At 41.7% G+C, this 12930-nt stretch overlaps 1 protein-coding gene and 1 pseudogene across 2 annotated transcripts in view; both read right to left on the minus strand.

The window, feature by feature from the left end:
- Positions 1–12930, minus strand: part of TANGO6 (transport and golgi organization 6 homolog) — a 184465-nt gene that overhangs the window by 103184 nt on the left and 68351 nt on the right. For both annotated transcript variants that reach the window (XM_068528750.1, XM_068528751.1), the window contains 2 exons: positions 4715–5230; positions 2270–2327 (listed from right to left, as the gene is read on the minus strand). In XM_068528750.1, coding sequence (XP_068384851.1) covers positions 2270–2327; positions 4715–5230 — 574 coding nt within the window. The remainder of the gene's footprint in view (positions 1–2269; positions 2328–4714; positions 5231–12930) is intronic.
- Positions 8213–8598, minus strand: LOC137753696 (non-histone chromosomal protein HMG-14 pseudogene; annotated as a pseudogene).

The raw sequence follows: 12930 nt of genomic DNA on the forward strand, positions 1-12930 counted from the left end.
GAATAGTTTTAGATTTATGGATTTATTGAGAAGATGCACAGAGGGTTCCCATATACTGCATACCCAGTTGCCCCTATTATTAAGTTTTACATTAGCATGGTACATTATCACAATTAATGAACTAATACTGACATTTCATTATCAACTAAAGTCCATAATTTACTCAGATTCTCTTAGTTTTTCCCTAGTGTCCTTCTTCTGTTCCAGGATCCTATCTACCATATTATATTTAATCTCCTTAATCTCTGACAGTTTTATCCCTCTCCTCCTCATTAGATTTTTTTTTAACATCTTTATTGGAGTATAATTACTTTACATTATTGTGTTAGTTTCTGCTTGATAACAAAGTGAATCAGCTATACATATACATATATCCCCATATCCCGTCCCTCTTGCGTCTCCTTCCCACCCTCCCTATCCCACCCCTCTAGGTGGTCAACAAAGCACCGAGCTGATCTCCCTGTGCTATGCTGCTGCTTCCCACTAGCTATCTGTTTTACATTTGGTAGTGTATATACGTCAATGCCACCCTCTCACTTTGTCCCAGCTTATCCTCATTAAATTTTATTTTATTATTTTTTTGGTGATAGCTTTATTGAGATACAATTCACATACCATAAAATTCACCAATTTAAAATATACAATTCAATAGTTCCTAGCATACTGACAGAGCTGTACAAACATCACCCCAATCAATTTTAGAATGTTTTCATCATCCCACAAGGAAACCCTGTACCCTTTAGCTATGACCTCCCAAACCTTTCCCCTTTCTCCCTAGCCCTAGACAACTGCTCATCTACTTTCTGTCTCCATAAATTTACCTATTCTGGACATTTCATATAAAGAAACCATACAATATGTGGTTTTTTTTGTGACTGGCTTCTTTCACCTATAATGTTTTCAAGGTTAATCCATGCTGTAACATGTCTCAGTACTTCATTATTACTTTTGGCTGAATAATATTCCATTGTATGTATATACCACATTTTGTCTATCCATTCATCAAATGGTGGACATTTGGATTGTTTCCACCTTTTGGCTATTATGAACATTCACGTACAAGTTTTTGTGTGGAATATGTTTTCATTTCTCATGGGTGAATACTTAGAATTGCTGGGTCAAGTGACAACTCTACATTTATCTTTTCAAGGAACTGCCAGATCGTTTTCTAAAGCAGCTGTACCGTTTTACATTCCTATTTAGCTCCCTTTTTACAGGTAAGAAATTGAAGCCCAGAGGGATTAAGTAATTTGCCAAAGTTCACACAGCTGAGAAGCAGGGGAAGGGGTGGTGCATCCCGGTGATCCACCTCCAGCCCCCAGCCCCTGAGAACTATACGACACTGATGGAGCCAAGAGAAACTGTGAGTTAATTCTGCCTTCTCACCGTGTCTGCTTCTTACCCTTTTGGGAAGGGTGCCTGCTTCCTACCCCTTTCCATGAGGCCTCTGAGAGGAGAAATCCTCTGAGGATTTGAAATCCACAAATTAATGGAGATGAGAACAACAAAGAATCACAAAAGAGAAATAAAATTATTGCAAAAAATGTTTTGATGACGAAATATTATATATTCTGAGATTCTTTTAGCTTAAAGACAGAGCAGGGCTTCCCTGGTGGCGCAGTGGTTAGGAGTCCGCCTGCCAATGCAGGGGACACGGGTTCAAGCCCCGGTCTGGGAAGATCCCACGTGTCGCGGAGCAGCTGGGCCCGTGTGCCACAACTACTGAGCCCTCACGCCTAGAGCCCGTGCTCCCAACGGGAGAGGCCACCACAATGAGAGGCCCGTGCACTGCAATGAAGAGTGGCCCCTGCTCACTTCAACTAGAGAGGGCCCGTGTGCAGCAATGAAGACCCAACACAGCCAAAAATAAATAAATAAATAAATAAATAAATAAATAAATAAAAAGACAGAACAAAGGTGCACAGTGACAGTGGTCAGGTTCCTAAAAGGCCAACATAATGAGAGCTCATGTGTGAGCCATTCTTTACCTCCCTGAATTAGAGGAAATTGGATTTAATCTATAGAATGATAAGTAAACATAAATAAAGGCTTCCTTATCATTATGAGATACTGAAACTCTCTAGGACCCCTTTAAGAACTCTCTAGGAATATTATTATCATGACTGAAATCAAGTCCTAGCTAGGAGACAGGAAGAGGGACAAAATGTCCAACAGTCTGTGGCTCTAGGAATTTAGAGATTTTGTGCAAACATACATGATATAATCTTTGGTCCACATACTCAAAGTCCTTTAACCAGGACTAACTTACCCTGAATAGCAGACAGATATATAAAGGTGTCTTCATGCTCCAAGTTCTCCAAGAATATCTGGAACCACAGAACACAGTAGTGATATGATTCACAAACAGCAAGCAAGATTTAAGAGACCCTTAGAGCAGCCTCAAAAAGATAAATGCTTTTCTTCCTCTTTGTTATAGCGAGATATCGGTCTGACTTTAGAATCTTGTGGGGAAAACAGTATATACGTTTGAAGTCCCATTGTTACAACAGCTAAAAGAGGGTAGCGATTATAGGGGAGATACTTCTTGAAGTTGTTGAGTATACACCAAGAATAGGCATGGAAGCCAAAATCTGGAAGAAAAAGCCTCAACATTTTTTCCACTACAGCCCAAAGTAGATAGCCCATTCTTAGATATGACATGACAGACTACAGGCCTGGACACACAGAGGCCAGGTTTGGCGTTATGTCCAATTAATGGAACACCTGCTATAATTTGATCCTTTTCTCTTGCACTCAGAAAGCGTATGGAAATGCAAGTGCCAAGACGGAGATGTTATTATTGGGATAACCTTGAATCTGTTCTATTTTTTAAAATCTTTTGCAAATTTCAGCACTTCAACTGACATCAGTAACAAATTACCCTCAACACATCTCATAATTTAGGAACCCACCAGGGCACGTCAACCGCGGTGGGTACTGCTTATCTAGAAGATATGACAGTTGACATGTTAGGCTTAGGCCCTAACACAAGGGCCAGAGGAAGACAGTGGCCATATGCCCATGTCCCTCCTGCTTGGTATCTAGAAGACGGGGGGTGTCTTTCCATATATAGTGATGTGTCCTTTACAGGAACAGCAATTCTTGATATCAACTTGATACTGCTGGTCTCCACATCTGTGGCATGTTAGGGAGAGCCCAAGATTAGTTAAGTTGGGAAAATGGCCAGGTTGGAAGGGGTGGAAATCATGTATGGAGTAAGAGAAGCTTAATCCAGGGTAGTAGCCACGGGAATGAAGAGGAACAGATAGATTTGAAAGACTTCTTGAAAAAAGAATTGACAGGACTTGATGACCAATTATGTATAGCAGATGAAAGTTAAGTTGCCTAAAGAAAACTCCAAAGATGTTCATAGCATTAACCATCTAAATAAGTGTGTGAAGGCATATTTTTAATGATTACTCAAAGGAGATATATAATTTGAGGTTTTCAGCAACATTTCAATGACAGCAAATCCTTGGCACATTTCTGTGCCTCAGTTTTCTCATCTATAAAATGAGGATAATGTTAATATTTTGGTCGTTGCCAGGATTAGAGATAATGTCTGAAAGGCATAGGGCCTGGCTCAATAAACAGAAGTTATCATTACACTACTGGTTCTAATACTTTAGTGACTAAAAATAAATGTTTTCAATCAGAATTATAATTCTTAGTCTAATGGCTAGAGTATATGGAAAAGATAATAGTAATATAATAATACTACTACTAAACCTTTATTGGGTGCTCATTATGTGCCTGCCACTATAATTCGTGCTTTACATGGATTATTTTATTTACGTATTTATTTGTTTAGGCTGTGCGTTGCGGCTTGCGGGATCTTAGTTCCCTGATCAGAGACTGAACTCGGGGCCCCGGCAGTGAAAGCGCCAAGTCCTAACCACTGGATGCCAGGGAATCCCCAAATTATTTTATTTTAAATCTTTCAACATAAAGTGCGTCCAGTTACAACTATCCTCACTTTACAGATGTAAAAATTGAGGCTCAGAAAGTTTAAGTGACTTTGTCCAAGAAAATGATCTGTAATTTGATCAGTCGTCTCTAAACCCTTGGCTCTTAATCTCTAACCCATACTGAAGTCAGGACAATTTCCACAAAAGGGAAAAGATCCCCAACTAAGCATATACAGTCTTCTACATAAATCTACGATATAAAGAACAGCCTGTTCACTGTGATGGAGGGAAAGTGGGGAGGGGACCCAGTTCTGTCCAAAGCCCCTCTGAAAGGGACCCAGAAAAAACAGGTGGCTTATCTTGGCTGGTCACAGTGTTGAAAGTGGCCTTATCTACCAGAAAAGGAATTTGCTCTGGGAATTTGCTCAGGGTCTTCTTTCATTGGCTCAAACGTTACTAGTTTGTGAAGCCATGTCAAGATCTACTTCCTCCAGATTTCAACTCTCTCCTTCTCCTGACTGTCCACAGGGTTTCTTGGCTGTAAAAGTTCTGACACCCTGCTCGTGTTCAACTGAGTCATGTGTATCTAAGTCTTTCCTGTGTCTGAGTCTTGCCTCCAGAGAACAATCACAATTTCCGCAAGGGTGGCCTAGGACAGTGCTTGATACAAGTCAAGGCTCCTGGAAAGTGGTCTCACCGTGTGTGTGTGTGTGTGTGTGTGTGTGTGTGTGTGTGTGCGTGTGTGCGTGTGTGCGTGTGTGTGCGCGCGCGCGCGCGCGTATGCGTGTGTGTGGTGTTCTACTCACCTTGAGAAGCTTCTCCTGCATCTCAAGGGCTTTTGGTTCTCTCTGCTCTATCCAGCGAGAAAGAGTTCTCAGGGCAGCAGCCCGTGTTGGAATTTGAGGATCATAAGCTGATAAAAGAGCTTCCTGGAGCTGTTCTGTGGTTATGCTTCCTGATTTCTGGTTTGTAGTGATGCTGGGCTCACGGACTTCCTGAGGAACGAGTGGAGCATTAGGTGTCAGGCTTGTTTGGTTGGATGTGCAATGGCTTCGCTGTTGTTCAAGGTGGTTATAAGACACATTGCTGTATCTTTCATAACTGGTTTGTTGCTGCTCTTCCCTTTTCCCTTCTGGATCCTTTTTGTTCAGGGTACTCTGGGCAGCCACACTGACAGCCTCAGTGGAAAAGGCTCCATGGGTAGAGATGGTGATGCGGAGATCAATGGCGAGTTCCTGGATGACAGGGTCAGGGTATGTGTTGGAGACCTTCTCCAACAGAGGCAGCAATTGCTTCAGAATGGCAAATTCACTTGACTTCAACTACAAAATGAAATGAAAAATGCCAAATCCAAATTAACATAGTGGATGTTAATATGGCCTGAGCACAAGGCAACAGATCCTGAGAAAAAGGGGTAGGAACGAAACCTTGTTCCTGGTGTAATCAGCATATAGCCTGAGTCTGGTACTCTAATACTATGGTCGAATAATTACAGCTAACATTTATTGAATACTTACCTTGTGCAGGTACTTTTCTAAGTTAAAAAACATATATCAGTAATGCAAATTATTACTCTTTTCTTCCCTCCCCACTCCCCCACATATTATTAGTCTTAATTTTTACAATCTGATGGGCAAAACATGGCTGATTATTTTAATTTGCATTAACCAGACTAACAGTGCTGTTAAGCATTCTTCCATGTTTATTAACTGTCTGCATTTCTTCTTCTGTGAATAGCCTCTTTTCATCCTTTGTACCCACTTACATCTTAGACTGTTTGTCTCTTACAGCTATTCTTACCATAACATATTTTAATACCCAGTCGTATGGTGAAATTCTTTTATATTTTGATTTTTATTGTATTACTGTATTTTTTAATTTCATGTCCCTTTTGCCATAAAAAGATGAGTCCATATTAGCAAAGTACTTAGTGCCTGATACACAGTAAGTGCTATGTGTATGTTTTAAAAATAAATACAATAAACAAAAAATACACATACATGTTCATGGCCCTATGATCTAGTTACTATTATTATTTATATTTTAAATGGGGGGAGGAACTTCCGTGGTGGCGCAGTGGTTAAGAATCTGCCTGCCAATGCAGGGGACATGGGTTCAATTCCTGGTCCAGGAAGATCCCACATGCCGCGGAGCAACTAAGCCCATGCTCCACAATTACTAAGCCTCCGCTCTAGAGCCCGCGAGCCACAACTGCTGAGCTCACACGCCACAACTACTGAAGCCCACGTGCCTAGAGCCCGTGCTCCGCAACGAGAAGCTACTGCCATGAGTAGCCCGCGCACTGCAACGAAGAGCAGACCCTGCTCTCTGCAACTAGAGAAAGCCCGCGCGCAGCAACAAAGACCCAACGCAGGAGAGAGAGAGGGAGAAAGGGATGGGTAAACAGGGGAGAAACTGAGGCACAGAACAGTTAGGTAACATGTCTAAGGTCACACAACTAGAAGATGGTAAGATGTGAACTCAACAAGTCTGGCTCCTGCAAGGGGGATGCATTCAATCCCTGGTCCGGGAACAAAGGTCCACATGCCACACAGTGCAGCCAACAAATAAAAAATAAATTTAAAAAGCATAAAAATATATATACTTGGGAATTCCCTGGCAGTCCATAGGACTCTGAACTTCCATTGCCGTGGGCCCAGGTTCAATCCCTGCCCGGGGAACTAAGATCTTGCAAGCCGCATAGTGCAGCCAAAAAAAAAATAGCAAACAAGTCTGGCTCTAGAGTCCACACTCTTACCTAAACCTTACACAGTCTCACTTGAATGAATAAAGCTCTTCTTATAAAGTGGCTGGTTAGCATACAAGGGCATCGTAGGTCTGGAAGGGACTGGGATGGTAACTGGCAGAAGGGAATTTCTCCTAGAAAACCGGAGTGAAAACTACGCAAGATCTTATTCTCTCCAGAAGCTCTGTTCTAATCATGCCTTACTAGGAAAGGTGCACAAGAGGTCAGTGAAGAAACAAGAATCAGTGGTGATCCTTTTCTGTTTGAGAATACTGGAAAAACTGTCATATGAAGCTTCATGAAGCCCTGATCATTTGAAAACCTTGCATGCCTTAAATCCTTTTTAGAACAAGGCAGGGTATTTATTACTTACTCATTCATGCACTTCATTATCCAACCAACCAATCAATTAACCAACTGTTTTCATAGGACCTATGTAATATTCTCATGTTATACTTCCACAGAATTGTTACTGTTCATTTTCTCTACCACTTTCCTCCGAAGTAAATGAAAACTTGAGGTATATGTCAGGTTTGCACCTGTAGAATTTCACCATAAAAATATGTCACCTAAGAAAAGGGTCAATTTTATCAAGAATCTATGTGGAACTGGAAAAGACATTTTAGAATAATTATGCAAGTGTTATCATTATGCTAGACTTCGTTCAATGCCTCTGTAGTACCATGGACCTTTGTTTTTTCTTTAAGCATCTGAAATGGGAATATCTACTTATATCTATAGTGTATGTAAAAAATATGCACATTTTTTTATGTACATATGTATATAAAAGTGTATGTATAAAAGTATCTTCTTTTTCATTTCCTTTTTTTTTCTTTCATAATTGAGATTTTACTGGTTGTTTTGAGGATCAGTACACAGACATTTCAATTTGTACACAGTTCTCAACATACATACCAAAAATCTAAACAATCATGTAGTTGTGATTCTTTTCTGAACAGTTACTCCAGTGACTTTCCAGCTTAAAATTTGGACGCAAATTTTCCTTCACAGGATATCAAGTACCAATATCTTCAAATATTGATATGCTGTTACATCGTAAGTCCCACTAATTCACAATTTAATATCATATACACTACATACTCAAATTGTCAATCATTCACAGCACATTAACAGTTACTAGAAGAACTGGACTACCACGACCAAAGATGTTAACAGAGTGCACAAAATTCTGCCGAGGAGAGCCAAGATCAAGGGGTGAATGGTTTGCTTTAGGAAACAATTCTACCAAAAACAACATGGGAAGAGAAGTAATTTAAAGTGTTTAAGACATTAAATGCAAAACGGACTCCAAACTGCCATTTAGTATGCTTTGTACTATAGGATAGAAAAGCTACCCTCCATCTGTGGAATGTTAAGCTGACACCCAAGACAATCAAAGCCTCCCATATTCAATATCCCACTATTTTCTGGTTGTACCAAAAAATAAACAACCAGCAAATGATCTCACCTCTGAAAGAAAAGCATTTACACTTAAAAAATGGGAGGTGGGATTCCCTCCTTTTTATAAATCTTTCTAGAGCTACTAAAAAAGTTGCATTTACAAAATAGTTGATAAAAATATTCCTCTGGATTGTACAAGAAGGGAGACAGGGACCACTGACAGGACCAGGTGTCTGATATTAATCAGACGGCCTCTTTCTCTCCTGCTTCATCAGAAGCTGGGCTCTCCTCGTTTTTAGTTTCTTCATTTTCTGCATGTAAGTCTTCTTTAGTCTCTTGGTCAGCCACTTCAGCCTGTTTTCCCTTTGCTCCCCTTTTCCCTTTTGTTTGCACTTTTTTGTCTGAAGATTTATCCTTTCCTGCCGCCTTTTTTGGCTTCATTTCCACTTTTGCAGGAGTCGGTTTAGCTGACAACCTCGCCAATCTCCTCTTGGGCTCCTCCTTTGCCGTCCCCTCGGCGGAGCTGACCTTCCTCTTGGGCATCGTGACACGGGGCGGGAGCGTGCCGGGCACATGCCGGGTGCCTGCGGGCTGCGGCGCACCTGACAGCCTTCGCGAAGCTGGGCTGCCTGGCCGCTGCCGCTCCTCCCGCCGCCCCTTCTTTTTCATTTGTTACAACAATTTCTTCTTAAAAAGATACAAATAGACCAATGGCACAGAATAGACAGCCCAGAGATAGACCTACACAAATATAGTCAACTAATTTTTTTTTTTTTGAAGGATCTCAAAGATTATTTAGTCTGACCTCAGGACTTCCCTGGTGGTGCAGTGGTTAAGACTCTGCGCTCCCAATGCAGGGGGCCCAGGTTCCATCCCTGGTCCGGGAACTAGATCCCACATGCATGCTGCAACTAAGAGTTGCATGCCACAACTAAGGAGCCTGTGAGCCACAACTAAGGAGCCCAACTCCTGCAACTAAGGAGCCTGCCTGCTGCAACTAAGATCCAGTGCAACCAAATAAATAAATAAATAAAACCTAAAAAAAAAAAAAAAAAAAAAAAAGGTTATTTAGTCTGACCTCGCCATTTACAGGCAACCCAGAAAGGGAAACTGTTTAGCTCCAGAAACTGAGAAATGGCAGAGCTGGGCATGACCTCCTGACTCTCATTCCACTGCTCTTTCTCCGACATAGCTAATTTTCCTGATCTCAGACAAGGATGACATTTCTTAGCTAGAGTCTGTTGATGGTTGTTAGAGCAACCGGTGGACAAAGTTAATTATCCAAGGAAATATTCTTTATAGCAGGCTTTATTCTCCTCTCAGCAAATATTGTGCCCAAATGAGTGCTTTCAAGTTGATGGCCCTTGGCACCCTCTTGCCTTCTAATAATTGCCTTATAAATTAATTCCTTATAAATTGCCTTTTGATGCACTGAGTGCCTGGGTAGACGCCGAGCACTGTGCAGAACTTTGCAACAATGAGACGCAATGCCTAAAACTGCAAAGAAGGATGCTTTGGACTGGTCCCCAGGGGACCTGGATTCCAACTCCCTGATCCTGCCACTAACTCCCTGTGGCACCTTGACAGGGTATTTCCATCCTCTGAACCTCAGTTTTCAAATCTGCAAAATAAGGCTGAACTCCTTCCCAATTTCGGTTCTGTGAGATGAACTGGGATTCCGGAATGCCCACCTGACAAGAACAGGACGTTGCACCCAGATTAATTTTCTTAACTCAGATGTCACTCATAACTCAGATAGTCAACTGATCTTTGACAAAGGAGCAAAGGCAATACAATGGAGAAAAGACCAACTTTTCAGCAAATGGTGCTGGAACAACTGGACATTCACATGCAAAAAAAATTAATCTAGACACAGACCTTACACTATCACAAAAATTGACTCAAAATGGATCATAGACCTAAATGTAAAATGCAAGACTATAAAATTCCTACAAGATAACATAAGACAGAAAATTTAGATGACCTCAGGTATGGTGATGGCTTTTTTAGGTGAAATACCAAAAAAGTCCATGAAAGAAATAATTGATAAGCTGGAATTCATTAAAATTAAAAACTTCTGCTCTGCAAAAGACAATGTCAAGAGAAAGAGATGACAAGCCACAGACTAGGAGAAAGTATCTGCAAAAGACGCGTTTGATTATGGACAATTATCTAAAATATACAAAGAATTCTTGGGACTTCCCTGGTGGCACAGCGGTTAAGAATCCACCTGCCAGAGTGTCCTTATAAGAAGAGGAAGAGTCAACAGGGATGTGTAGGCACAGAAGAAAGACCTTGAGAGGACACAGCAAGAAGGTAGCCATCTGCAAGCCAAGGAGAGAGGCCTCAAAAGAAACCAAACCTGGGTGCTCTCACTCCCTCTTGCGAGAGCACCAGAATCACAACTGGCTGCTGGACAATCATCGACAGGAAGACACTGGAACTCACCAAGGAGGATACCCCACATCCAAGGACAGAGGAGAAGCCACAGTGAGACGGTAGGAGGGGCGCAATCAGAGTAAAATCAAATCCCGTAACTGCTGGGTGGGTGACTCACAGACTGGCGAACACTTATACCACAGAAGTCCACCCACTGGAGTGAAGCTTCTGAGCCCCACGTCAGGCTTCCCAACCTGGGGGTCCGGCAACGGGAGGAGGAATTCCTAGAGAATCAGACTTTGAAGCCTAGTGGGAATTGATTGCAGGACTTCGACAGGACTGGGGGAAACAGAGACCCCACTCTTGGAGGGCAGACACAAAGTAGTGTGTGCATCGGGACCCAGAGGAAGGAGCAGTGACCCTGGGGGAGACTGAACCAGACCTACCTGCTGGTGTTGGGGGGGTCTCCTGCAGAGGCGGGGGGTGGCTCTGTTTCACCGTGGGGACAAGGACACTGGCAGCAGAGGTTCTGGGAAGTGCTCCTTGGCGTGAGCCCTCCCACAGTCTGCCATTAACCCCATCAAAGAGCCCAGGTAGGCTCCAGTGTTGGGTTGCCTCAGGTAAAACAACCAACAGGGAGGGAACCCAGCCCCACCCATCAACAGTTAAGTGGATTAAAGTGTTACGGAGCTCTGTCCGCCACAGCAACAGTCAGCTCTACCCACCACCAGAGCCTCCCATCAGGCCTCTTAGATAGCCTCAACCACCAGAGGGCAGACAGCAGAAGCAAGAAAAACTACAATCCTGTAGCCTGTGGACCAAAACCCACAGTTACAGAAAGATAGACAAGATGAAAAGGCAGAGGGCTATATATCAGATGAAGGAACAAGAAAAAACCCCAGAAAAACAACTAAATGAAGTGGAGATAGGCAACCTTCCAGAAAAAGAATTCAGAACAATGATAGTGAAGATGATCCAGGACCTCAGAATAAGAATGGAGGCAAAGATTGAGAAGATGCAAGAAATGATTAACAAAGACCTAGAAGAATTAAAGAACAAACAAACAGAGATGACCAATACAATAACTGAAATGAAAACTACACTAGAAGGAATCAATAGCAGAATAACTGAGGCAGAAGAACGGATAAGTGACCTGGAAGACAGAATGGTGGAATTCACTGCTGCGGAACAGACTAAAGAAAAAAGAATGAGAAGAAATGAAGACAGCCTAAGAGACCTCTGGGACAACATTAAACGCAACAACATTCGCATTATAGGGGTCCCAGAAGGAGAAGAGAGAGAGAAAGGGCCAGAGAAAATATTTGAAGAGATTATAGTTGAAAACTGCCCTAACATGGGAAAGGAAATAGCCACCCAAGTCCAGGAAGCGCAGAGAGTCCCATACAGGATAAACCCAAGGAGAAACACGCCAAGACACACAGTAATCAAAGTGGCAAAAATTAAAGACAAAGAAAAATTATTGAAAGCAGCAAGGGAAAAACGACAAATAACATACAAGGGAACTCCCATAAGGTTAACAGCGGATTTCTCAGCAGAAACTCTACAAGCCAGAAGGGAGTGGCATGATATACTTAAAGTGATGAAAGGGAAGAACCTACAACCAAGATTACTCTACCCGGCAAGGATCTCATTCAGATTCGATGGAGAAATCAAAAGCTTTACAGACAAGCAAAAGCTAAGAGAATTCAGCACCACCAAACCAGCTCTACAACAAATGCTGAAGGAACTTCTCTAAGTGGGAAACACAAGAGAAGAAAAGGACCTACAAAAACAAACCGAAAACAATTAAGAAAATGGTCATAGGAACATACATATCGATAATTACCTTAAACGTGAATGGTTTAAATGCTCCAACCAAAAGACACAGGCTTGCTGAATGGATACAAAAACAAGACCCATATATATGCTGTCTACAAGAGACCCACTTTAGACCTAGGGACACATACAGACTGAAAGTGAGGGGATGGAAAAAGATATTCCATGCAAATGGAAATCAAAAGAAAGCTGGAGTAGCTATACTCATATCAGATAAAATAGACTTTAAAGTAAAGAATGTTACAAGAGACAAAGAAGGACACTACATAATGATCAAGGGATCAATCCAAGAGGAAGATATAACAATTATAAATATATATGCACCCAACATAGGAGCACCTCAATACATAATGCAACTGCTAACAGCTATAAAAGAGGAAATTGACAGTAACACAATAATAGTGGGGGACTTTAACACCTCACTTACACCAATGGACAGATCATCCAAAATGAAAATAAATAAGGAAACAGAAGCTTTAAATGACCAGATAGATTTAATTGATATTTATAGGACATTCCATCCAAAAACAGCAGATTACACGTTCTTCTCAAGTGCGCACAGAACATTCTCCAGGATAGATCACATCTTGGGTCACAAAACAAGCCTCAGTAAATTTAAGAAAATTGAAATCATATCAAGCATCTTTTCTGACCACAATG

The sequence above is a fragment of the Eschrichtius robustus genome, chromosome 19 (genome assembly GCF_028021215.1).
Source record: "Eschrichtius robustus isolate mEscRob2 chromosome 19, mEscRob2.pri, whole genome shotgun sequence".
Lineage (NCBI taxonomy): Eukaryota > Metazoa > Chordata > Mammalia > Artiodactyla > Eschrichtiidae > Eschrichtius > Eschrichtius robustus.